Source organism: Pinus tabuliformis, chromosome Q, assembly GCF_031772625.1.
Source record: "Pinus tabuliformis cultivar Carrire ecotype Pingquan chromosome Q, CPIR1, whole genome shotgun sequence".
Classification (NCBI taxonomy): domain Eukaryota; kingdom Viridiplantae; phylum Streptophyta; class Pinopsida; order Pinales; family Pinaceae; genus Pinus; species Pinus tabuliformis.
In genome coordinates this window covers 1,280,010,157-1,280,036,232 of record NC_142296.1, presented here as the reverse complement: position 1 = coordinate 1,280,036,232, position 26,076 = coordinate 1,280,010,157, and the positions used below count along the sequence as shown (strand labels likewise).

Genomic DNA, 26,076 nt, shown 5'->3' with positions numbered 1-26,076 from the left:
TGGCTATGGTGTTTTTCACATATGATATAATGTGAATGATTATGTATGTCATATGTAGAATTTTGTTCAAAAGGATGAGTTGATGCAGACATACCTTGTTGCTGGTCTAGATGTTGTTGACAAATGATTATGGAGCAGATCATACATTGTGTATGATAGTTGTTGATGACTATCATGATCTTATTTAGATGTTTGGTCTCTGTTATAAATGTCATGTAAAGGTCATATCAAGACTCATGATGTAATAGTTTGTCTCTATCTATTGTAGTCATTTGATGAATCCCTTTTGGTCATATGATGTAACTTGTACCCTCACTATGCATGGGAAGGATGATGTAATAGTTCAGTCATGTATAAACATTTGGTATTTGGTATATCCCCACTTGGTTGGGAGATGGATGTATGTATGAGTCCTTGGTGATAGGAAGGTCATTTATGATAGAGTCATGTTCTTCTTGTAGAACATCTTTTTGCAGACCTTGCTTACAGTCAGGGGGAGCATGAACAGCACACTTCAGCAGAGCTGAGACTTCAGCATGTACTCAGAAAGAGCATGGTCAGATTGGTACACCTTGGCATATACAAAGGGGGAACCCATTCAAAGATTTCAGCAGGTACTCAGGGGGAGTATGGACAGCGAAATGTTTATCAAGGAAAGAGAATATCTTGGTCTGCCCTTTGCCCTTGATGTCAAAGGGGGAGAGTGATTTGGTGTTGTTGCCATCAAGTCAAAAGGGGGAGATTGTTGGCATTATGATACAAGTGTTGTCCTTGATGACAACTCACACAGATGATAGATCATAGTGCAGTAGATCAGTAGCAAAGAGTTTATGATCAGACTACAAAGAATGAAGAAAGAAGAGTATATACGCAGGTTCACTATATACCAACTCGCGTACATATGCAGGTTATACGCAGGTTCACTATGTACCAAGTCGCGTATATACGCAGGTTTGCTATATACCAAGTAGGGTATACACGCAGGTTCACTATATACAAAGGCGCGTATACACGCGGGATTGCTGATCAAAAGTCGCGTATGCGTATGCACGCACTTTCATGCACGGAAAAGCGCGTACATGTGGCAAAGATTATTTTTGGGTCTATGGTATTTAAACCTATGGTTTTGGTCCTCGGTATTGCGTCCGAAGTGTTGAACCCAGGTATTGGGTCCCTAGTATTGGTTCTCAATGGTTTTGGACCATGGTATTGAGTAAGGCCTAAGACTATAAAAGGAGAAGAAGATCATTAGGCAAATGCATTGAGAAAGTCTTGAATATCTGATGAAGTATGAGATCTAGTATGCAGGTTATGGGTTCATGATGCTTTGCTTGATCTGAGCTAAGGAGGAATCTCAGCAGTAGATGGAGAACAAGATCTAAGGATAGATCAGGATCTAATGGCTTGGAATGAATCATCTCTATATGGTTTGATCATGTTTATTCTAGATCTGTATACTGACACATGTAATGTTCTGATCTGGGTATAACTTAAGTTTGAAATAGCTGCAACTCATGAATGAATATTTATAGATGTATACGTTGGTTGACTATGATAGAAGCGCGTACATACGCAGGTTAGATACATCTAAGTAGCGTATACCATATGAGCTATGATGTTGAAGTTACAAGTGGTTCTGGTTGTTGATGACTGTTTACTGGTGTCAGTATTCTGCATAGTCAGTTTGGTTGATTGTGTTTAGCTTCAGTGTTGATGGATGAGATCTATAATAGATCAGGATCATAATGACTTATCTTTATGTGATCTGATGGACTAGATCTGGTTGCTAACATATGTATTATCCTTGTATATGAAATGATCTGGGTATGTCTGAAGTCAGGAAGTGCAGCGAAGTTATAAGTAAGTAATTAATGACATATACGCTGGTTCGCTTTGGTGAAGTTGCATATACACGCTGGTTTGGCACTTCCAAGTAGCGTATGCACTCTGATGCATGATTTTTGATGATACAGTTGGTTCTAAATATTGTTGCAGAGTTCAGTGTTCTGCTCTGTGTTTTGCTTTGTGTTCTGGTGACTGCATTTTGTTGACAGAGTTTCAGTGATTCAGTATTTGGTGATTCAGAGATTGATGATGCTAGTGTTGATTGATTGTGTGCTTCAATGATATTGATGGGTCCAGTATGAAAATTGGATGAAACGTGGCCTTCAGAGTATGATGTTGTGTTCCATGAGTATCCAGTCTGAAAATTTATGAAACGTGGTACCTGAAGGAAGGAAGAGAAGGTTGTAGTCTTCTGTAGGTCGGCACCTACGTACTAGTACATCAGCTAGTACAAGAGCTAAGGGGGTGGTAGCTCCCTTCCAATAGTAGCGGGAAAACAAGTAAAGGTTGGAGCATTTCAGTAGGCCGGCACCTATGTACTAGTAAATGGATCGGTTAGTACAAGAGCTAAAGGGGTTGTAGCTCCCTTCCAGGAGAGTCTGGAGAACGAGAGAAGGTTGTAGCCTTCTGCAGGTAGAAGCCTATGTACTGGTATAAGACTGCACCAGTACAGAACTATTGTAAAAAGAAGTTTCTTATTAAAAAGAAGATTGAGATGACTTGCAGCAGGTGGTTTTCACCCACATTGGGTTTCCACCTTACATCATGGTGTTCATGTGTGCTTCTTGTGTGTGATGATCTGTTCTATTTTACTGCTCCTGTTTACTATTCATATGGTTAATAATGTTCTGATGCACTCATTAAGGATCAACTAACTGAATCATAAGTTTACTGGATATACGCTTGTTGCATTACACACAGTTGCGTATACACGCGGTTTGCCTTAACTGAAGTAGCGTATATGAATCTTAATATGGAAATGAAAAAGTTATATTGATTTCATAATACTGATTCACCCCCCTCCCCCCGCTCTCAGTATTATTTCCAACACCAAGTTCTCAAGAAAACAATATAAGATAGATAAACTCGAGATGATCTAAATGCCTTGCAACTATCCTCTTTAATAGGCTTGACTATCTAGAAACCTTCTTTTATTATTTTCCTTAAAAAAGACAAATACTATGGGCAGATCCATGAACAAATACCATGATAAATATCATAGATAAATTTCATCTATTTTCACATATCAAAAAAAATTATTACAAAAATACCAAAGTATCTAATAGTATCACTAATACAATGAGATGTACATCTTAAAAAAAATACACACATTAATAAGAGGATGTATTGGATGAAGTCTAACCTAGTATGGTTGAAGTGTGATTATTGGATGAAGTCTAACCTAGTATGGTTGAAGTGTGATTGGTTATTGATCAGTGTGATTTTAACCCTAGTAATGTCACTCTCATTGATGATCATGCTGATATAATGTATGGGTGCTCATACAAATCACAAGTGAATGTCGTTGACTCAACGCTTCTTGGATGTTGATTTCTTGCACCCATTTTTTTATTTTTATTATTAACAATGTAATTCAAGTGACCCATAATCATGTGATTGCATATTAGGATATAATTTCGTAATAAGTTTTTGTCTTTTTGGTATATATTTTTAGGCATTTTATTTGAAATATAAATATTATGGAAATGGTAAATTTAAGTTACTTCAAGTGTTTATATATATATAGTCCACGATCTCCATTGCAACGTTCGTTTCATTATCTTTTACCGAAGAGTTACATAATTGAATGACCATGAATCGCTACGGGATTGAATTAATCGCAGAAATTCCCACCCATGGTATACTCCATCGGCACCGACAATCTACTGATAGATGACAATTCCATGGACCTTGTGTTACAATTTCAATTACACCGAATTTGGACAACATCTCAATTAATCGTAAAAACTCCCTCCCACCTGTTATCAACTCCACCGACACGGACACCGACACGGACAGTCTGTGATAGACGACAATTAGAGTGACCTTGTGTGTTACAACTCTTTCCATTAACACCGAATTTGGACAATATCTCGATTGATAGAAACCCATTCATTACGCCCTTATCAACCACTCACATTCATTAATACACTGCCAGCGATTCCTCCCAGAATAGTCCCACAGGGATTTGATTGTGATTATGATGCATGCAACTCCATGCAATGCCAAAAAATATATATATTGATACGTTTCTTTCACTGTATCACAGCTGCAAACTGTAAGGGCGATTCTAAATGTTCGACTTTTTGATACGTTGGTTCACTATTTTTTGAACGGAAGCTGCAGGCATTTGAGTGAAGCGCTCCAAGCCCGAGGTCTGACAGCCCACGTTGCCACACCATGGCCGCTGGACACGCGTCAGAAAATCCACAGCTTCGGAAATTGGATTCCGCTGACACTCGCTTGCAATTTGCAACTTCCTCGAAATAATAAAAATGTCTTCTCACACTGCACCAAAACTTTTGTATTACCAGAGTTCGAGATTTATTAAAACATTATTTCCAATTTGTGATCTATCGAAGATATTCGATGCGCATGCTCCGAGTTTAATGGTATTTTATGGGAAAACCCATGCTCCCGAACTTCGACGTAGAAGTTTATCATTTTATATATTAAATTCAAACAACAAATATGCAGAACGTGAGCCCAGAGTAATGATCAAACCTGGCCGTTGTTTTGTAGTAAAATCCATATTTAAACAAAAAAAAAAAAAACCTGCAGCGCGTAAGCAGGATTCAGATAAAAAGCCCAGGAAAACTGCAGCGTGTAAGCAGGATCCAGAATTGACAGCCAACATTTACGACGTTCAAAACAATTTAGTATTGTAGAGTTTAAGTTATTGTCATTACTGTTAGTGCATGGAATAATATATGATTTAATAGTAGATTGAAATAAAGTCTTTGGTCTGGAAACTTGTCGTTACCATTAGTGCATGGAGTGATCCTATGATTTAATAGTAGATTGAAATAGTCCTGGGGTTTGGAAACATGTTGCGAACATGGTATTATGATTTAATAGTAGATTTGATATTGACTTAATGGCAAATTGAAATAAATCCAAGGGTTTTTAAAACAATTTTATATGTGGGATCCTCAAAATTTCATTGAGATCTTATTTTTCTTAATTATTGTGTGTGAATGGAATGCTATTATGGTTTAATAATAAATAAATTGAAATAGAATTTTAGAGATTTTGAAACAAATGAAATATTCATCTTTTTTTCTTAATTATTATGAGTAAATGGAATGATATTATGATTTAATAATAAATTGAAATAAAATTTTAGAGTTTTTGAAACAATTTTATGTATGGGATCTTCATATTTTATGACCTATTTTTTAATTAAAATGGGATATTTAATTATCCATGTTCCAAATAATCATTGGTCTGGTCTATTTAAATGAAGCCTCCATTCTAGTCTTTCATGCATTATAAAAATTATAATCGTATTGTAAAAATGATAATGGCGTTGTGGTTAAATGAAATGTTTTAATAATTATAAAAATTATAATGTAATTGTGGTTGAATGATAAATTAGTTTGTTATATTTAAATGAAGATTTTATTTTAGTATTTTATGGATTATAAAAATTATAATGGCATTGTGGTTAAATGAAAATTTTGAATAATTATAAAAATTATAATGTCAATTTTGGTATTTCATGGATTATAAAAATTATAATGGCATTGTGGTTAAATCAAAATTTTGAATAATTATAAAAATTATAATGTCATTGTGGTTGAATGATAAATTTATGAGGTTATTAAGTGTCAATTTTGATTTTGAATTACTAATAAAGTTATCAACATAAAACTATAAAAATGATAGTTAGCATGCTTAAATTTTACTAAAAACAATATTATCAAAATGACATACTTAAAATTAAACAACATTATCAAAATAACATACTTAGAATTTACGTTCAACAACATTATCAAAATGACATACATAGAACTTACACTCAGCAACATCATCAAAATGACATGTTCAAATATTACAATAAACAACATTATCAAAATGACATAACAACAATGTCGCTCAAATCCTACTATAAACACCATTATCAAAATGACATATTCAAAGCTTAGAAAAAATAAACTTTGTCAAGATATATCCTTAGAAGTGGAGTGTATAAAGAATAAACATTTAAGTATGGGGGATTTTCGCAGTGCATTATATTAGATATCATTTTTGGGATTCAACTGCGTTAAGTAAGTCATTCAAAGTATGACCATTTCCATGAGAGGTAGTCGTAAAGTGACTAATTTCTCATGATTTTTGAATAGTTCACTTAGCACTCATTGCATCGGGTGATGCTCACAGGGGTGAAGAAGTGGGATTGAAACTAGTGAAATGTGGAGAACGAATCACATAGCATCAATCATCACTTCCGGGGCTTGCACCCGGTAACCAGGACTTCCCAGGAGGTCACCCATCCCAGATGGGTGACCTCCTGGGAAGTCCTGGTTACCGGGTGCAAGCCCCGGAAGTGATGATTGATGCTATGTGATTCGTTCTCCACATTTCACTAGTTTCAATCCCACTTCTTCACCCCTGTGAGCATCACCCGATGCAATGAGTGCTAAGTGAACTATTCAAAAATCATGAGAAATTAGTCACTTTACGACTACCTCTCATGGAAATGGTCATACTTTGAATGACTTACTTAACGCAGTTGAATCCCAAAAATGATATCTAGAATAAACATTATCAAAAAGCTTAGAAAAAATAAACTTTGTCAAGATATATCCCTAGAACTGGAGTGTATAAAGAATAAACATTATCAAAATAACATGAGTTTACAAGAAATAGTTACGATGGATATAATTATATTATCAAATTAATATTTTCAAAAATGAATTTACAAGAAATAATTATAATGGATATAAGAAATAGTTTAAATTGATTTTTATAATAAAATTTAATTAATCCCAAAAATAATATTTAAAAAAAAATTATTAAAGAGTTATCAGATATCCTAACCAAAAAAAGATTGATTCAAGCTAATAATAAAAGCCAGCAAAATCATTTTCACACAAATGAACTTCGTGGTCAATTATCCCGGACTATATATATTTCACTGGACACAGTTACAAGGACTTCTAGCATATATATATATATACTTTCACTGGACACTGTTACAAGGAACTGTACCATAACTAGAACAAACCAATTTGGCAAGCCACAGTCAATATGCAATTGACTACCTATTCCGTTTCATACTAGATTCTATTATCGATTATGTAATCTGTTGCCTCTGCAATCCCTGCCTCTGAATAATTATATTATATAGTAATATCTGATACAAAAAGCATCCTCTGTGCAAAAACAGAAACAGCACTGTACACTTTCTGTACAATTTCTGAAAAGGATCCACATTGGCACCACCTATGTATAAAACCCAACCGCTTCTGTCCGCTGCACAGGTCCTTGGTTCTTGTTAAGAAGAGTTACTGGAATCTTTAGAGTTTTGGGTCTCTGCAACGACATGCAAAAAGAAAATTTTAAGAAAGTTAAACAAATCTCCTGAAAACAAATATCTTGAAGTCTGCAACCAAATCGGTGGACAACACAAGTGCAGAGTTCTTAATAAAGGACTTTCATAGTAACAGCTGTACAATATAATATTAATATGAATTTAAGGACAAGTTACACACCATGCAATGCAATAACTTTTCTAAACATTTTCTGTTATAACGTTTCTAAGCATTTGCGGTTATAAGCTTATGCCCAAGGGTTGAAAAGCAGAATAGAATTTAAACGAATTGTTACAGTCATAACTGCATGACCCATAGATATCTGATGGAGAATAATGGAAATAACCAATTATGGAAATGACCAATTTCTCAATAGTTCATGACTCATATATATCTGATGGAGAATCATGGAAATGACCAAAATGACCATTTCTCAATAGTTCACTTGTCATTGCTGAAACTAGTGAAATGAAATGACTTGAATATCTGAGGGAGAATAATGGAAATGACCAATTTCTCAATAGTTCACTTGTCATTGTTGAAACTAGTGAAATGAAATGACTTGAATAGCATTAATTATCATTTTGAGATTGATACTCAGGAAATGAATGCCAGCTTTACAGAATTAAAGCTAATTAAATAAATCAAATGAATCAACATCATAAAGAAACTGAATATAGTTATAGTAAAATGTATCACATAACATCAATCAGCATCATAAAATAAAACTTGCACCATCTAACCAAGTCCTCCCTGAATTCGATTGAGTTTTAATCCCTCCTGGCTATTCCTCTTGGTTACTATTCAACTTACAAGTCACTATTCAACTTACAAGTCAGGAATTTCATCATTATGCACTTAAATAATGAATCTCAACTTACCAGTGGTGATGGCATTGGACTTCTTGCAGTGGGCAATGGCTCCTTGAATGGCATTCTGCAGTTCCTCCATGGTGCTTCCACTCGGAGAAACTGCCTTCATTCCAACAAGCACTCCGCTGTGATTAGGAGACGAGCGCATTGAAGATGGGCAGCTACCCCCACCAGAACCCCTGCGACCCATCTTCAAATTCCCCGAGAAAAACAAACGACCACTGCTCTGACTCGGCCTCGGCTTCTCTGCAGCCACAGATTTAACAGTGCTTTCTTTACATTCATCCATTCTGGACTCATTTTTTTGAAAGCGTTTTTCATAAAAGGGTTTAATCATCTTGAAATATTTTTGAAAAACCTCCTTGGCGCTCCTGTTATAATTCCCAGGCCCCTTTTCTCTGTCCTTGTCCATGGACGAAAACCTATCAGAAAATGATAGAGAATGGTAACTTTTCTTCTGAACCCTATCAGTGTCAGTTCCCCTTGAAGAATTCCTGCTGAGTACCGACAATGGGGGGAGCTGATCCGACATTTTGCATCTCTGTGACCCTTCATTGCTCTGTTTTTCATCCATGCCCACCTTTGAAGATTTTTTCAGATTAAGCAGCGAGCCCTTCAATCTGGCAGCCGATTTTCTCCACGAAGGAAATTGGGTCCTCTCTTTTGCATTTATCAAGCTGCCATGAGAATCACAGCATTCCGAATCCTGCGAACTCCCGCTGGAATCTCTGGAGTTACTACTACCGCTGCTACTAGTACTGCAACTACTATCAGAGTTACTGGAATCCTTGCTCCAGAAACTCTCTGAATTCAGAGAATCTGCAGCAGTCCTAGTCTCAGATACTAGACTTTGCACCATCTGAATCCGCGGAGGGAGATGCAAGGGAAGCAGCTGTCCCTTGTAAAACAATTCATCTGCAGGACTAATTAGATCAATGGCATTCGAAATGCCAGGGGGCCTAGAAACCGAAATCCTGAACTCAAATTCTTCAGGGAATCCAAGATCCATATCAATGTAAGGGTCGTGATCGATATTTTCATCCACTGAATCTCTTTTCCCCGCATTTCCACAATCGTGAACTCCTCGGTCCTCTTCCATCAGATCGAAAATTTCTGTCAAATCTCTGCAACAAGAACCATTATCAACAGCAAACTAAAAAAATTACACAATACCATACTTTTACAGCTAATTTCACTGATAACGACAACTCATAAGGAATTGCCGAAGGGCCACTAACTCGTCGTTGTCCATCCATATTGGGAATTTAATATAGAAAAATCTAGAGAACCCAACACCGGCTGGACTCCCGGGATCGTCAGAGCATCAAAATCTCCCTGTATGATGTTGAAAAGAGAAGACAATAATCTAATAGAGTACGTAACAAACGTCTGCATCGGCCAGCCATGGCGTTCGGTGTGAATAGAGAAATGACGGACTGGGCCTCTGCTTAAGGCTATGTAAGCCACGAACCCAAGTACAATAAGGCATCCAAACGTGGGGACGGGCGGGGACAAAGCAAAAGAAAAGCCAATGGAAAAAACAACAGAATGAAGTACGAGATTGAAAGGCAAGCAAGTGATACCGATGGAATAACAGTGAACCTTGAGAAGAGAAGGGCAACAATTTTTTTTATGGGACCATCATTTCATTTCCCGGTGCAGCAGGAAACTCCACCAATTTCAAAGTACGCCAAGAGACTGAAAATGCAGCACAGAAGTCTTATCAGTTTAAGCTGCCACGTGTTACAGACATTTTTGTTTCATTGCATCTCCTACCCAAACGTGGGACTCACGGATGTGTGCATTGTTTAACTTGGGTTCTTTTACCTCAAAAGGATAAACTATGAACTGCTCTCATTTTTGGTCGATTTATACCGCTTTCATCGATATTAACATCGATGATGGTTTTGGTGTGAGCTTTATTGGTTGTGATGTTTCTATATAATTTAATTTTGAAAATTTTAAATTTCTAGTTTTGATAAATTCATTAGGCCTTCAATTAGTGATTTTTATATGAGCATCTTAACAATAGATTCTATGACTTGCTATTTTACACCTTAATAACATATTTTATGATCCATTATTTTATACTATAAAAGTTACATAGTGATTTTTATACCACGAGTGTTTTAATAATACAATTTATAATTGTCTACTTTGTTCGGAAAATTCTTTTATATTTCAAAGTAGAGCTTACATTCAACATGTATTCTACATCATTCCCGGTGGGGTGGGAACATCTATATGATTAAGGTGTTTATATGAAGGTTATGTGTGGAGGTCAGGAATAATAAGAATGGAATTTCACTTTTTGGTGGTGTTTCTTTCTCAATATGTGTTGGTAAAGGGAGATTGATATCATAACTTGTTGTTTTTGTTTATCGCATCTGGTTTGGGTTATACATGTTTTGGTAGGTTTGCTATAATGGTTCTGACACGCTCAACTATGGGAGAGAAGGATGCACGATTTCAGCTCGTTAATGGCTTCCTGCAACGCAAAAGGAATGTTTTACTTAACAAGTGTGTCACATTGAACACTTGTCGCATATTTGTCCTCCATTGACAGAGTAACAATCTCTTGACCTCATGTTATTTTTCCTCCGCTTGTTATAAATGGGCCGGATTATGCACAGGTTGGCGAGGGTACGTAGTACTATGTAGTGACACTGTAAGTTTGTATGGTCTTTGGTTTTTAGCAAGAAAATTTTAAAAATGGAAAATTATCTTGAAATTTAAAAACATTGGCAAATCTCACTAGTCCCTAATATGAAAACCATAAAATGTATATTGATGCATTTGTAAAATTATTCAAATTTATAATGATTTTATTATACTCTCTATATAATTTCGCGATTTTTAAGGTAAAATAATTTTATATTGTAAAATTTGGGTAAATCATTTTTATAAAAAATGGAAATTTGCGAATCTTTTTTTGGAAAAATAATTGAAAAATAGCCCACCTATGAATATTAGCCCCCAAAACTTTCCATGGTTTTTAGTCTATCATACCATGTTTGGCACTTTGTGCTCGGTGCGTTGGCATCCATCTCTTGATATGTTGAAATATAGTCATCCAAAGGAGGGAGTTGGGGTTATAAGGTCCTCATGTTTCAAAGGGTTTCGAAGTCAATGTTTTTCATCATTTTCTTACATAGTGCATCCTTAAGGTCTGTCTTCGAATTGGTGGTTGTGCTTCCTTCATTAGCACTCTAGGGCCTATACTTTTCAGGTATCTCTTTTTACTAACCAGTTTTTGTATGTGAGGTTAGGTACCTGGGAAATCTTTTGATTTCGTTTTAATATTTTTCTCTACCATGGTTATCTAATGTTACAATGGAGACTTTTATGGCTTACTGTGCTTAATTTTGGGTTGTATTACTTCATGTTCATCTCTGGTAGTGAGGAATGATCTATATTGGATAATCCTCTCCCTTGGTATCATGTGGGTTGTCAACTTTTGTCAAATTCTCGCCACCCATTTCCTCTCTAATCTCATCACAAATAATGGTCTGTAGGTAAGGATGCTCGGTTATTGTATTTTGTACTGACTCTTCTTGTTTTAAAATGTCATTGCGGGGTTAAAGCATATTAGTTTCATAAGGTCCTCAAATTGTATACTCTAAAATCTATTGTTGCAGGTATTATCTTTCTGTCACAAGCAATTGTGGCCCATCAAAGGTCACTACAATTTAGAGTCTTTTTAGCTTTCTATTTGGGAGCAGTCTTAACCTCGTTTTGGACTATGTATCGCCAGGGTTTCAATTGGTTTGGGTATTGTCTAGTACTATGCTCTATGGGTTTTGGGGATGACATAGTCCTCTATAGAAGCTCTCTAAATTTCCGCTTTGTGAGTCTGGTTTTAAGTCTTCAGTCTTGTCTTGGAGTCAATCTACCTCACGTTAGTCTTGCACTTCTCCTGCGACTATGCCACCTCGACAGAGAATGGAAAGCCACAGGGAAGGTGTCAGTAGCAACTTTATTTCTCAACCCAGACGACTATTCAGATGGAACTTGGTGGCAACCTTGTTTGACTTAGTCCCTCCAGAAATTAGAAAGGAGATTTGACACCTTGAATCTCGTGAATTTGGTGATAAAGCCTACTTCTCAAATTCTGAGGTGGGTAACCAAGATTTCAAATGTATTCCTGGTCCTGCAAAATTTAGGAAAATAAGGTTGCATTTCTTACATTTTGTTACAGGTCACCAGCAGCTAGACACCTTATTTCAGTTGGTTCTCTTTGACAAACAAGTGGATAATTACAAAGTGTTTGCAGGTTAGGAGGACATAAAACTCCTTCTAAGGAGTATTTTTTACTTTCTGGAAGACATATTTATATGTTTGCAAACAGTGGAAAAGTATGTTCTATTAGATTTTGATTCTGACTCAGAGAACCTCACTTACAATCCTGTAGTGATCGATGTTAAACTGTTCAACATGGCTTCACCTCCCAAGACTACTCCACTAGCTAATGGATCTGCCCTTTCTCCGGTGGTCATCTCAGACTAAAGGTATTACCTTCGGAGCAAATTTCATTTTTGTATCTCTTTTTAGCATTAACTGTGCACTTCCCAATGGGGGTACCTTAATTGTTGGACAAGTGGTGGACGAGGAAATGACAAAGCCTGTCCAGCCTCCACGTGCACCCCACCCCCATGTTTAATAGACATGATAGCAAGGGACAATGTGTGAGAATGTGACCCACGACAATGGCTATTAAATCTCGTCCTTGGAGCTAGTTACACATTTCTTGGTCATGGTAGGAGATGGTAGTTCTGTGCGGTGCGGTAAGGGTTGTGGAGCTCTTGCACCCTCGCTAAGGTCTAGGCCTTGGGGGAGAGGCGGAAAATCCAATAACCGGTGTGGAGTGCGGGTTGTGTTGGTAGCACTAGATGATCCTTGACACCCTAGAACATCCAGGGAGAATGAACCGGTTGCAATTATTAAATCTCGTCCTTGGAGCTAGTTACACATTTCTTGGTCGTGGTGGGAGATGGTAGTGTTATGCGGTGCGGTAAGGGTTGTGGAGTTCCTGCATGCCTCACTAAGGTCTCAGCCTTGGGGGAGAGGCAGAAAATCCAATAATTGGTGTGGAGTGCGGGTTGTGTTGGTAGCACTAGATGATCCTTGGGACCCTAGAACATCCAAGGAGAATGAACCGGTTGGAATTATTAAATCTCATCCTTAGAGCTAGTTACACATTTCTTGCTCGTGGTGGGAGATGGTAGTGTTGTGTGGTGTGGTAAGGGTTGTGGAGATCCTGCATACCTTACTAAGGTCCAGGCCTTGGGGGAGAGGTAGAAAATCCAATAACTGGTGTGGAGTGCGGTTTGTGTTGGTAGCATTGGATGATCCTTAGGACCCTAGAATATCCAGGGAGAATGAACCGATTGGAATTATTATCGGCCCAGTTCGTTTGCGTGACGCGGTGTAGCGGAGAAGAGAAGAGCCAGGGTTGACAGACCTTGGCCAAGCGCTGGCGAAGTATCCTCTTCTGGTTCGTGAGCAGTGGGGAACTTGTTGAGGAGAGTGGTGGTTTGGGATTGATTGGCACTTGCTACAAGACTTTGGTTTATCAGGGGCCCCATGAGGAATTACAGTTGGGAAGGGCTCGACTAATTGGAGGAAATACATAGAGGAAAGTGTAGAAGAGGTGGCGGGATGTTGCATTCAGCATCCAAAGCCCTGTGTTGAGGAATCCTCATTCTGCTTTGCCTAGGTATGGAGAGTTGATTATGGTGATCACTGGTGCAGGATAGTCCCTTAATTCTCTTCGGGGGAAATGGTAGATGTTACATTGTTTTATGTTGTTTTGTGGGGTTGGGAGGGAGTTGGCATCCTTCGCCCTTTCAGGTGTTTTAGGTACGATGGGATGCCTCACCACCGAGAGAGACCACCCCATGGGGGTGGCAATCTACGGCAAGCAAATCAGCCGTAGTGGGACAATGCCACCTTGTCAGGTTCATTAGGTAGCCGTGAGACAAAGGAGAGAGTTGATGGCTCCCCGGGCATGTAGTTGCTCCAACAACGTTGGAGTCTATTGCTGCTCAAATCCAGAACATTCAAGTGAACATGGACAACCTAAGGAACCAAAGGGATGATGACTGTAACGAGCTGGTAGCCTTCCTCAATGACATTCAATTTGGCCAAAGTGAAATCATGGAATAATTGTATAATCTAGATGTCAACAAAGGCACACCAACAAATACCTTCACAGTCTAGAAGAGAGGGTATAGCATATTGATTTTCATATGCATGAATATGCTGCCTGTTTCATAGCTCCCCTTCTAATCCCCCCCGACCCCCTCCTTAATATGTTACTTACTGTTATGTTTCTCTTTTTTTTATAGTATGTATGTCATGGCTCCTAGGCCACCATAAAATAATGCATGAAGTGGGTAGCTCATGTTATCTTCCAGGTCCCAATCTCAACAAGTCTAGTTGGACTAAGAGAAAGGGGCCTATTGAGATGAATTTTGTACTCTGCACTTTGATGTTAATATAATGGTTGAACTTTGACTGATAAAAAAAAAACATTAATTGTGCATTGGTGGCTATATGGAAAACAACACATCAACTTGGTGAACTCATAACTACGTATCATTGCCCTTGTTTCTTTATGCATTGGGTGGCTTTTCTTTTGTTATTTTTTTTTTTTTTGCACTCACAAAGAATTTATCTCTAGTTCGGAAACATTGTTGTAACTATCTCAGAAATGTCTTGTAAGACAGTGATCGAGGATGGTTAGTCTTTTTTGTTTATGGAGCTTTCAAGCTACTTGCATATATATCTGGGTAGAGGGTTGTTGCATTCTCAAATTAGTCCTCTTCATAACCATGTATTCATTGTACTCTGATTAATAAATTTTGTACCCACTTACCAATAAAAAACTTGTAGTTTACATCATAAAACTCGACGAGTAACAAAATTGTCTAATATAATATTTATGAGTGTAAGTATAGTTTCAACCACCACTACCTTAAGTTGGTTTATGGAAATTAAACCTTCTCTAATGGTGAAGAACTCCTTGTTTTACGATATTGAATCCAATCTTTTTAATAGTTTCTAAGTTTTATAATTATTATGATTAAATAATTATATTGAAATTAACATAAATAATTATTAAAATATGTTTATAATCATCCAATAAAATAAATTATATAAATTTAAACTTAAAAAGATAATTAATATCTATTTTATTAATTTCATAAATTTAATCAAATATTTTTTTTTTATTAAACAAAATATATTAGAATTTTTTTTCCTATATTTTTATACTATTATACAATATCTATATGTAATTTTCATATAATTTTTATTATTAATTTTAATGAATATATATATATATATATAATTTTTATTATTGATTTCAATGAATACTTAAATGTAATTTTCATTTTAATATATAAAAATTATTTAATATATACAATATTTCATATTTACAATTATATGAAACAACATTTTTGTTTTAGGTTCCCAATCTCTATATTAAACATGATGAACATTATCCATACTTTCATAATTTGATACTCATAAATAAATCCATCTATATCTATAAATTTCAATAGTACTTTACATGTAATATTCATCAATCACTAAAAAAATAAGATATATATTTTAATTTATTAAAACACGTTTTGAGATAATATTATATAAGACAACATTTTAATGAATTATTGCATTTTATGGTTTAAAACTATTATATAAAACAGTTTACTTTTGCTTCAAGTTAAAATCATTAATTAAAAAAATAATTTCCAATTTCAATACTAAAAATGATGAATAGTATCTATATTTTCATAATGTGATATTCATAAATTGATCTTTATTTATAAATATCAATATTACCTTAAATGTAATATTAACTAATTACTTAAAAATAATATATTTATTTTAATATAGTACTCCAAAGGTTTTGAGGAAATATTATAAAAAAAAATATTTGAATAAAAAAATTATTATTTTTTATGATTTAAAGTAATTATATAAAACAATACTTTTGCTTTCCGTGAAAATTATTAATTACTGCAATATTTTCCAATCTCTTTTTCCAATTTCAGTACAAAAAACAATGAACATTATCCATACTTTCATAATCTCGTATCTCTATCAATAATACTTTACATGTAATATTAATGAGTATTTCAAAAATAAAATATATAATTAAATATATTACTATAGTTTTTTTAGTATCGATATTTTTATAATATGATACTATTAAATGGATGTTTATCAATAAATCTTAATAATACTTTATATGTAATATTCATTGTACTTTACATGTAATATTTATCAAGTATGTAATATTTATCCAATATCTAAAAATAAGATATATAATTAAATATATTACAATAGTTTTTGAAAGAATATGGTTCATATTATATTTAATATATAATTCTATTATATATTATATATTATATTTAATATATAATTAAATATATTACTATAGTTTTATATGTGGTTCATAGATTTGGGAGATGAGTGATGACTACATTCATAAAATATCCAAATAGATTTATATCGACAAAATATCTAAGTAGATAACTTAGCCTTAGCCTTAGCCTTATCTTGAGGATGTCGAGAGAATTGAATCCATAGTCTCTCAATAATAACCCATGATCTCAAACTATAAAAACTACACCAATTGAACTTTTATATGTGGTTCATAGATTTGGGAGATGAGTGATGACTACATTCATAAAATATCTAAATAGATTTATATCCACAAAATATCCAAGTAGATAACTTAGCCTTAGCCTTATCTTGAAGATGTCGAGAGAATTGAATCCATGGTCTCTCAATAATAACCCATGATCGCAGACTATAAAAACTACACCAATTGAACTAACCCTCCAGAATAGTTTTTATCAAATATTATATAAAATAATATTTCAATAAAAACTTATTATATTTAAACTTTAAAATAATTATATAAAACAATACTTTCATTTATTTCAAGTAAAAATCATTATCTAAAATTATATTTTTCAATCTCAAAATTAAAAGTTATGAACACTATTCATACTTTCATATTTTGATACTCATACATTGATCTCTATTTATAATATCAATAATACTAGTTGAGTACTTAAAATTAATAATATATTTTAATATATTATAATAAGTTTCATGGGAACTTATATAAAATAATATCTTAATAAAAGAACAAATATATTTTATTAAAAGGTTAATTCTTTTTTTAAATTAAATTTTAAAGGGATAAAAGTTTTAAATTTAGTTTTTTATTATTTTTTAATTTAAAATTAAAATTTATTTTTTTAATTATTTTTTAATTTAAAATTCATTTTATAAATAATAAGTTAATTTTTTTATAAAATTAAATTTATTTAAATATTTAAAAACATATTTTAAATAACAATAATTCAAAATATTATGAAAATTTCCGTCACTAATTTAATTAAAAAAAATAAAAAATCAAACTATCTTAAAATTATATAACTATTTTATTAAAAAACATTTAAATCCAAATAACTAACTATACATAGGTAAAGAAATAAATAAAATAAACCTAAAAGTAAAAACATTATACAACTAAATCATCACATCATTACAAAGCAATCATTATAGAAAAGGACCTCCTCAATCTCCGTAAGAACCTCCATTTAATATAATATTTCAACATTTTTGACAACCCAACATGATCTTCATAATAAAAACCATTACATAGGACAATGCTTTGAGTGGGACCATCTATTTGAGAAAAAGTTTGGCCGTCCATAAACGTGTTGAAGCTTGTAATAAAAATTTAAATAATTCTTTGATCCGCATTGTCACTGTCATAGGGTTCATATTCATATTTTGCAATTAACCAAAAAAAAAAGAAGAAGAAGTAGTAAACTGGTTCTTATCGATATCACATGCTTACTGCACTTTCGATCCTTTTCTTTATTAGCCAGATCGTTAACAACAATGTTGCCAACTTTAAAAATATGAATGAACCAATGTCTTTTAATGTACAGAGTTCAAATTATTTCGAAGTGGTGACATCAGCAAAGATATAGAATTTGAAAAGTAAATTTTCGGTTTCATCTATGGAATATAGTTTAAAAAATTGTATAAGTTTTAATATTTTTAATTAAATATTATAAAATCTTAAAACCCTTAAATTTAATTGACTATTTCATTTAGAATTCCTCCCTTACACTTCAGTTGTGTTTTTTTTAAAATGATATAAAAGTCAACCTCTAATATCAAACATTATATACTCAAATTATGAATTCACAATTATCCATGTCCAATTCATTTTTCAATATTTCGGTTATCCCCGCTAGTCTTCAAAATTGGCGTTGCCTATTGGGTTATAATTTTCTTTCTGGAAAGTAATTTTTATTGAAATTTGATATATTTTTTCAATTTTTTTTTAATTATACAAGTGTTTAAATCATTTTTTAATGGTGGAAATGGATTTAATACTATCAAAAATCTATGGGACACCCAAAATCTTGAAACTTAACAGCAGTAACTTAAATTTTCCAAAATTTCTATCCAATTTTAATCAAAATTTTGCCAAAAATTATACTATTTTCAAAGCAAAATTATAGCCTCATTAAGATACCCTTATAGCAGCCAACCAGTTTATAGATATGGGTTGATGTAATCCATCCATGTGAATCTATTTTCAATCAAAATGAAAAGATCAAATTCTTTAGCTGATTCCATATTTTTAAATAATTTTGAAAATTATTTATTGATTATTATTATAATATTTGAATCATGGTGAAGAATTTTTAAAGCACTTTCGTAATGTTTTAGTTCAAACTTGTCCTCCGTAATAACCATTACAATATTGAGGGTCAAAATCTGAAATTTATAAGTATAATCATTAAAATTAATTTCATATGTTATAAATTAATTTTATATTATATGAATACAAGTTTAGTTTAATTATTAAAAAAGGATATAGTTTAAATATGTTATATTTTGTAATTTTTGGTCTTTTTTGCTAATTTTTGTTGTTGTTCTTTAAAATGAGTTTTTGATTGCATATATGAATTCATTACCTTGAAAACTTTTGGGGCATTGGGATTGTGAAAAGTTTACAACTCAAATTTGTGACTCTAAGAAATTTGTACTTGATTCTAATCAAATTTGATCAAAAAATGTGGAAAAGCCCCCCAAAATGTAAAACAAAAATATTAGAAATTATTTAATATTTTGTTAGATCTTAGATTTTTGTGATCTATATTGTTAAAGAGATTGTCTTTAGGATTAATCACATCATTGAGTTTTAGTCATGTTTCAAACCAACTAATGTGTCTCATCATCACAGCAAAGGTGAAAAAATCAATCTTCCCAATTATTTAAATAATAGAGATGCATCGTGGCACGAAATTAGCCATTATGAGAATATTGTTATGAATTAAGAATTATTTAACGCAATAAAATATTAATTTATTTACTAATTTATTATTTATTTTCATTTTAATGAAATAAAGTAATATTTATTTATTAATTTATTATTTATTTTCATTATCAATGTTATAATGTAATAAAATTAATTAACATAGAATAAGAACATTAGAAAATAGGTTAGAGTTATATGATTAATATAATTATTGTTAATAAATTTAATTAATCTTTAGTGGAACAAGAAAACTAAAGTTAAAAGAATAAACGGGAATGACAAGAATAGAGAAAAAAATAATAAGACAGAAATGAAAAATATAATTAAAAAAATAAAATAAAAATAACACATAAAAATTAAAAATAAAAATAAAAAATAAAATAAATAAAAACAATGAAGAGGAGAGGGCAAGAATTTTGTTGAGAAGATTCGTTGGTTTGAATGAACTCATCTACAGGTTTCAAAGAAGAAATCAAATCATACGTTTCTAAAGCGCTGCATGTATGCATCTATTGTACCAATTTTCGCTTGTACTGAGCATCATCTAAACCATTCTAAAAATAAGCATGTTTTTCTTAAAACAACGAGAATGGAATTTCACATTTTGGCGACATCTCCTATTCAATATGCGTAGGTAATGGGAGAGAGATATCACAACTTATTGCTTTTGTTTATTGCATATCGTTTGGATTATACATGTTTTGGTAGGTTTTCCATAACAGCTCTGATGTGCTCAACCATGGAATAGAAGGATGCACGATTTCAGCTCATTAATGGCTCCCTACAACACAAAAGGAATGTTGTGCTTAACAAGTGTGCCACATTGAACACTTATGTCATATATATCCTCCACTAACATAGTAATCATCTCTCGACCTCCTGTTATTTGTCCTCCTCTGCTTGTTATAAATGGGTCACATTATGCATAGGTTGGCAAGGGTACGTAGTATTATGTAGTGATGTTGTAAACTTGTATGGTCTTTGGTTTTTAGTCTATAATGTCATGTTTATCACTATGTGTTGGGCGCGTTGGCATACATCTCTTGATATATTGACATATACCCATCTAAAGGAGGGAGTTTGGCTTATAAGGTCCTTATGTTTCAAAGGGTTTCAAAATCAATGTTCTTCATCCTTTTCTTACATAGCACAGCCTCAAGGTTTGTCTTCGAATTGGTGGTTCTGCTTCCTTCATTGGCACTCCAGGGCCTGGACTTTCCGAGTACTTCTTTTAACTACCTAGTTTTGGTATGTGGTGTCAGGTACTTGGGAAATTTTTCGAGTTGGTTTTAATAGTTTTCTCTGCCATGGCTATCTAATGTTACAATGGAGACTTTTATGGCTTATTGGCTATCTAATAATCCTTTGCCTTGGTATCATGTGGTTTTTCCCCTTCTGTCAAATCCTCACCACCCATTTCCTCTCCTTCAATCTTGTCACAAATAATGGTATATAGGTAAGGATGCTCAATTATTGTATTTTGTACTGACTCTTCTTGTTTTAAAATGTCGTTACGGGGTTAAATCATATTGGTTTCATATGGTCCTCAAATTGTATACTCTAAAGTCCATTGTTATTTCATGTATTATCTTTCTGTCAGAAGAAATTGTTGCCCATCAAGTGTCACTACAATTTAGTGTCTTTTTAGCTTTCTATTTGGTAGCAATCTTAAGCCTGTTTGGGTCTATGTATCACGAGGGTTTCAATTGGTTTGGGTATTGTCCAGTACTGTGCTTTGTGGGTTTTGGAGATGATGAGGACAAAATTCTTCATGGGCTCCTGTCCATGAGCTCGTCTACAGATTTGCCCAGTTTCTGTAGGACGTCTTCTGTAACCCAAGTAGCTTCAACGGTTGGTTGTCCCTTCCATTTTACCAAATACTGGAAGTACTCTCGTTCCCTTGTCTTCTTATGCACCTTCTTGTCCAGAATTCCTTCTGGCTGTAAATTCTTTGTTGTGGGTAACTGTTTTACCCAGTTAATCTCTGAAGTCTCCTGATCCTATGCTGTATCATCTGCAGTTTCATTCTCATACTTGTACAAGTCTGCAACATTAAAAGTTGGTGATATTCCCACATCAGGTGGTAATTCAATCTCATAAGCATTTGCAGAGAATTTCCTCACTATTCTGCACGATCCAATTTTCTTGAATTTCAATTTAATATACTCCCTCTTTGGAAATCTCTCCTTTCTGAGATGTGCTAAAACCAAATCCCCAACTTCAAAGTTCACCTCTCTTCTCCTCATATCTGCTCTGGTTTTGTACTTGATGTTGCTATCCTGCAGCTGTTGCTTCACTTGTTCATGTATTGCCTGCATTTCTAAAGCAAAGTCTTCACCCTCTGCAATTCTCATTTCTTTTCCCAAATTCCTTAATTGAGATATTCCTCTTGGGTGCATCCCATAAACAATATGGAATGGACTTTGTCCTGTGCTCCTGTTCGGTGAGTCGTTATATGCATACTCAACTTGTGCTAACACTTGATCCCATTGCTTTGGATGTTCTGCAGTAAGGCTCCTCAAAAGATTGCCTAAACTTCTGTTCACGACTTCAGTATGTCCATCAGTTTGTGGATGATAGGCAGAACTGAAACTTAATTTAGTTCCTAGCTTCTTCCATAGTGTTCTCCAGAATTGTCCAACGAATTTTGAATCCCTGTCTGAGACAATACTTTTGGGCAACCCATGCAATCTTACAATCTCTTTAAAAAACAAATTAACAATGTGAGAAGCATCACTAGTTTTATAACATGGAATAAAGTGTGCCATTTTTTAAAATCTGTCCACTACAACAAAAATTGAATCATAACCTCTTTGAGTCTTTGGTAATCCCAACACAAAATCCATACTTACCATATCCCAAGGTCTATCTGGAATTGGTAATGGGATATACAAACCTGTGTTTTGGATCCTTCCTTTTGCATATTGGCAGACTTTACAATCTCTTACGTACTTCTCTACTTCAGATTTCATTTTCGGCCAGAAATAAAATCTGTTGAGCTGTTTAAAAGTCTTCTCTACACGAAAATGTCCTGCAAGTCCTCCACTATGTTTCTCTTTGATTAAATTCTCTCTCATTGAACAGTTTGGTATGCACAGCTGATTTTTCTTAAATAACAGTCCATCTTGTAGGAAATAATCCAACCACTTGCTCCTATCCGCCAAAATAGGATTTTTACAAGCCTCAAAAGCCTATTTAAAATATGAATCGGTCTCATATAATTCCTTAAGAAAATAAAAACCCAACACTTGGATTTGACTCTCTTGAAGCAATACATTTCTCCTACTTAAGGCATCTGCAACTTTGTTTGACTGCCTAGTTATATCCTTCAACACAAAATGGAAACCTTGAAGATATTCTACCCATTTAGCATGTTTCTGGCTGAGCTTTGGCTGCTGCATTATAAATTGTAATGCATGGTTATCTTAATAAAGAATAAATTCTTTTGACATTAAATAATGCCTCCATTTCTTTAATGACTGCACAACTGCGTAGAACTCCTTATCATAAGAAGAATACTTCTTTTTTGAATCATTTAGCTTTTCACTAAAATAAGCTATTGGTCTATCTTCTTGGCTTCAAATGCCTCCAATTGCTTCTCCGCTGGCATCACACTTTACTTGAAAAGGTTTGTTAAAATCAAGAAGGACCAAAACAGGCTTTTCAGTTATTTTCTTATTTAACAACTGAAAATTTTTCTCTGCTTCAGCAGTCCATTTAAATGGTTGTTTGTCCTTTTTTATGGTCTCAATAATAGGCGTATTGATCTTACTAAAATTCTTAATGAATTTTCTGTAAAAACTAGCAAGACCGTGAAAACTCCTTACCTCAAAAACACTCTTTGGTGAAGGCCACTCCATAATTGCCTTGATCTTCTCTAGATCCATCTTCAACCCTTCAGCAGAAATAACAAATCCCAAGTACACCAGCTCCTCTTTCATGAATGAACAACTTCTTCAGATTCAACAATAGTTTTTCTTGATGTAGCTTCCGTAAGACATAATTTAAATGCCTCACGTGCTCCTCCTTGGACCTGCTATAGACTAATATATCATCCAAATATACTATTACAAACTTACCAATGAACTCTTTAAGAACTTCATTCATGAGTCTCATGAATGTACTTGGTGCATTTGACAACCCAAAAGGCATTACTCTCCATTCATATAGTCCCTCATTGGTCTTAAAAGCGGTTTTCCACTCATCCCCTTCTCTTATCCTTATCTGATGATATCCCCTTTCAAGATCTAGTTTTGAAAAATATTTTGCTCCACTCAAGCAATCCATTAAATCTTCAATTCTAGGTAACGGAAATCTGTACCTGATTGTGATTTTATTGATGGCTCTCGAATCTGTACACATTCTCCAGCCTCCATCTTTCTTTGGGCTCAGTACTGTTGGCACTGCACAAGGACTCAAGCTTTCTCTGATCAGCCCCTTGTCAAGCAATTCTTGTACCTATTTTTTAACTTCTTCATTTTCTGTAGGAGTCATTCTATACGTTGCTTTGTTAGGTAGGCTTTCTCCAGGAATCAAATCTATATGATGACTGATTCTTCTAATGGGTGGTAATTCATTAGGCAAATCATCAACAATAATATCACAATATTTCTCCAACATTTCTTGAAGTTCAATGGGTAAATCAGAAAATTTAGTAGAGGTCATTATTACCTTGGGCTTGCAAATTACAGCAAAATTTACCTCATTTTCTTCAATCTGCTTCAAGTATTCCTTTCCTCCAAGTAACAGAGTTTTTGGATCAGTCTTCTGTCCTAGTACATTGTTAGGCCCCTATACTACTACTGTAACCCCTTATTGTTATTAGTACAACCCACTTATTATATTGATGTACCCATGTAGTGCCCATATTGTTACTATTGTGCCCCATAGAAGCCCACTATTGTTATTATTGTGCCCTTACATTATTATTGTTATGTCGGCTCTGATTATGTTATGACCCCTTAGACTCCTATAAGGAGGTCTTTTCATTTGTATCATCCAAGAATTGTTCATTTATGTAATGTAAAGGAGGTTTCCCCGTCGAAGAGGCTGAATTCTAAGGCGTTGATCTATATTTTCTATCTTTTCTTGAGCTGGTTTCATAACATTTGGTTTCAGAGCTTTGGATTCTAGGGTTTCGCTGCTCCAAACAGGTCATCGTGGCATTTTCACTATAACTTTGTTTCTGTGACATTTCAGAAGCTAAAAAAAAAACTCATTTGAGAAGAAATCGCGCTAAATCTCGGGTGTAAATTTCAGAGCTTTTCGCTCTATATTTGTGAAGATATGATCTAAGGAAGTTGGTATTTTTGTAGACTCCTGAGTTACATTCCAAACATGTGACTTGGGGAAAATCATCATAACTTTCCCTTTGAGCGTCGGATTAAAATTTCATAAGAAGGTACAGAAAGAGGACGGACTGTAGTTTCTTGTAGATATTTTTCAGATGCTCAGGTAAAAATAGTGACATGTGGCACTTCATACAAGTTCACTCTTCTGAAAAGGTATATAATCAGGTCATGTTGGGAGATTGTGCATAACTCTTTCTTGGAGAATCTAAATTCGATCAGACTGGTGGCATTGGAAAGAGGATGCAGAGGGCTACTGCAGGCCGCAATTTCAGAACTTAAAGATCCGAAACTACAAAGTTACAGTCATTTCAAGATCGAGCTCCTAAAATCAAGAAAAAGCGTGATGAGGAAGTTTGATGGCAAGGATCCGGTAAATTGGATACTACAGATGGAGAAATATTTCGATCTACATGAGCTGCAATTGTTACAAAAGGTATGTATTGCATCTTCATATTTAGAACCGGATCAATTTTTATGGTATGAAGGGATTTGTTCTCGTAAAAAACTTGTTACGTGGTCAATTTTCATGGAGGAGATGATAGCACATTATGAGGATACAAAGAGCAACACCTTCTTTAGAGCAACACCACAACAATTGGAAAGAGTAAAAGGGCTTTGTGACATAGTGGAAAGTAAAATTATGGAAACCAGGAAGCATACTCCTCACAACTATAAATATGGAAGTGTTGTTTCTCCTAGCCTTCCACAACCTACAAGGGTTACACCAAAACAATTGGAAGAAGAAAGAGAAAAAGGGCTTTGTTACAATTGTGATAGAAAATGCATTAAAGGTCATAAATGTGCTGAGAAGAAATTATTTTACATATAATATGAAGAGGAGGAAGAAAAGGATCAAGAAACATCAAAAGAAGAAGATATGCACCAGGACCCCACCCCAGAGAAAGAAGAAATGAATCAGGCGATATCTTGTAAAGCATTGGCAAGAATTACCACTTCTCAATCTCTCAAGATAGAAGGACATATCAAGAATAAAAAGGTGCAAGAAGTGAAAGATCACATCGAGAAAGAAGAAATGAATCCAACCATATCTTGTAATTCGTTGGTCGAAATTACCACTCCTCAAACTATCAAGATAGAAGGACATATCA

The 26,076-nt window shown here is 34.2% G+C and overlaps 1 protein-coding gene across 2 annotated transcripts; it reads right to left on the bottom strand.

The window, feature by feature from the left end:
* Nucleotides 1–6,947: 6,947 nt before the first annotated feature.
* LOC149224523 (uncharacterized) lies at nt 6,948–9,928 on the bottom strand. Of its 2 annotated transcripts, none has more exons than XM_089386134.1 (3): nt 9,838–9,928; nt 8,264–9,378; nt 6,948–7,383 (listed from the first exon to the last, which is right to left on the bottom strand). In XM_089386134.1, the coding sequence occupies exons 2-3, from the start codon at nt 9,351–9,353 to the stop codon at nt 7,346–7,348; spliced, it is 1,128 nt and encodes a 375-aa protein (XP_089242260.1). In that variant the 5' UTR covers nt 9,354–9,378; nt 9,838–9,928; the 3' UTR covers nt 6,948–7,345. The 2 variants fall into 2 exon arrangements, with proteins under 2 accessions (XP_089242260.1, XP_089242259.1); XM_089386133.1 differs by lacking the exon at nt 9,838–9,928 and adding an exon at nt 9,493–9,819.
* Nucleotides 9,929–26,076: the final 16,148 nt, after the last annotated feature.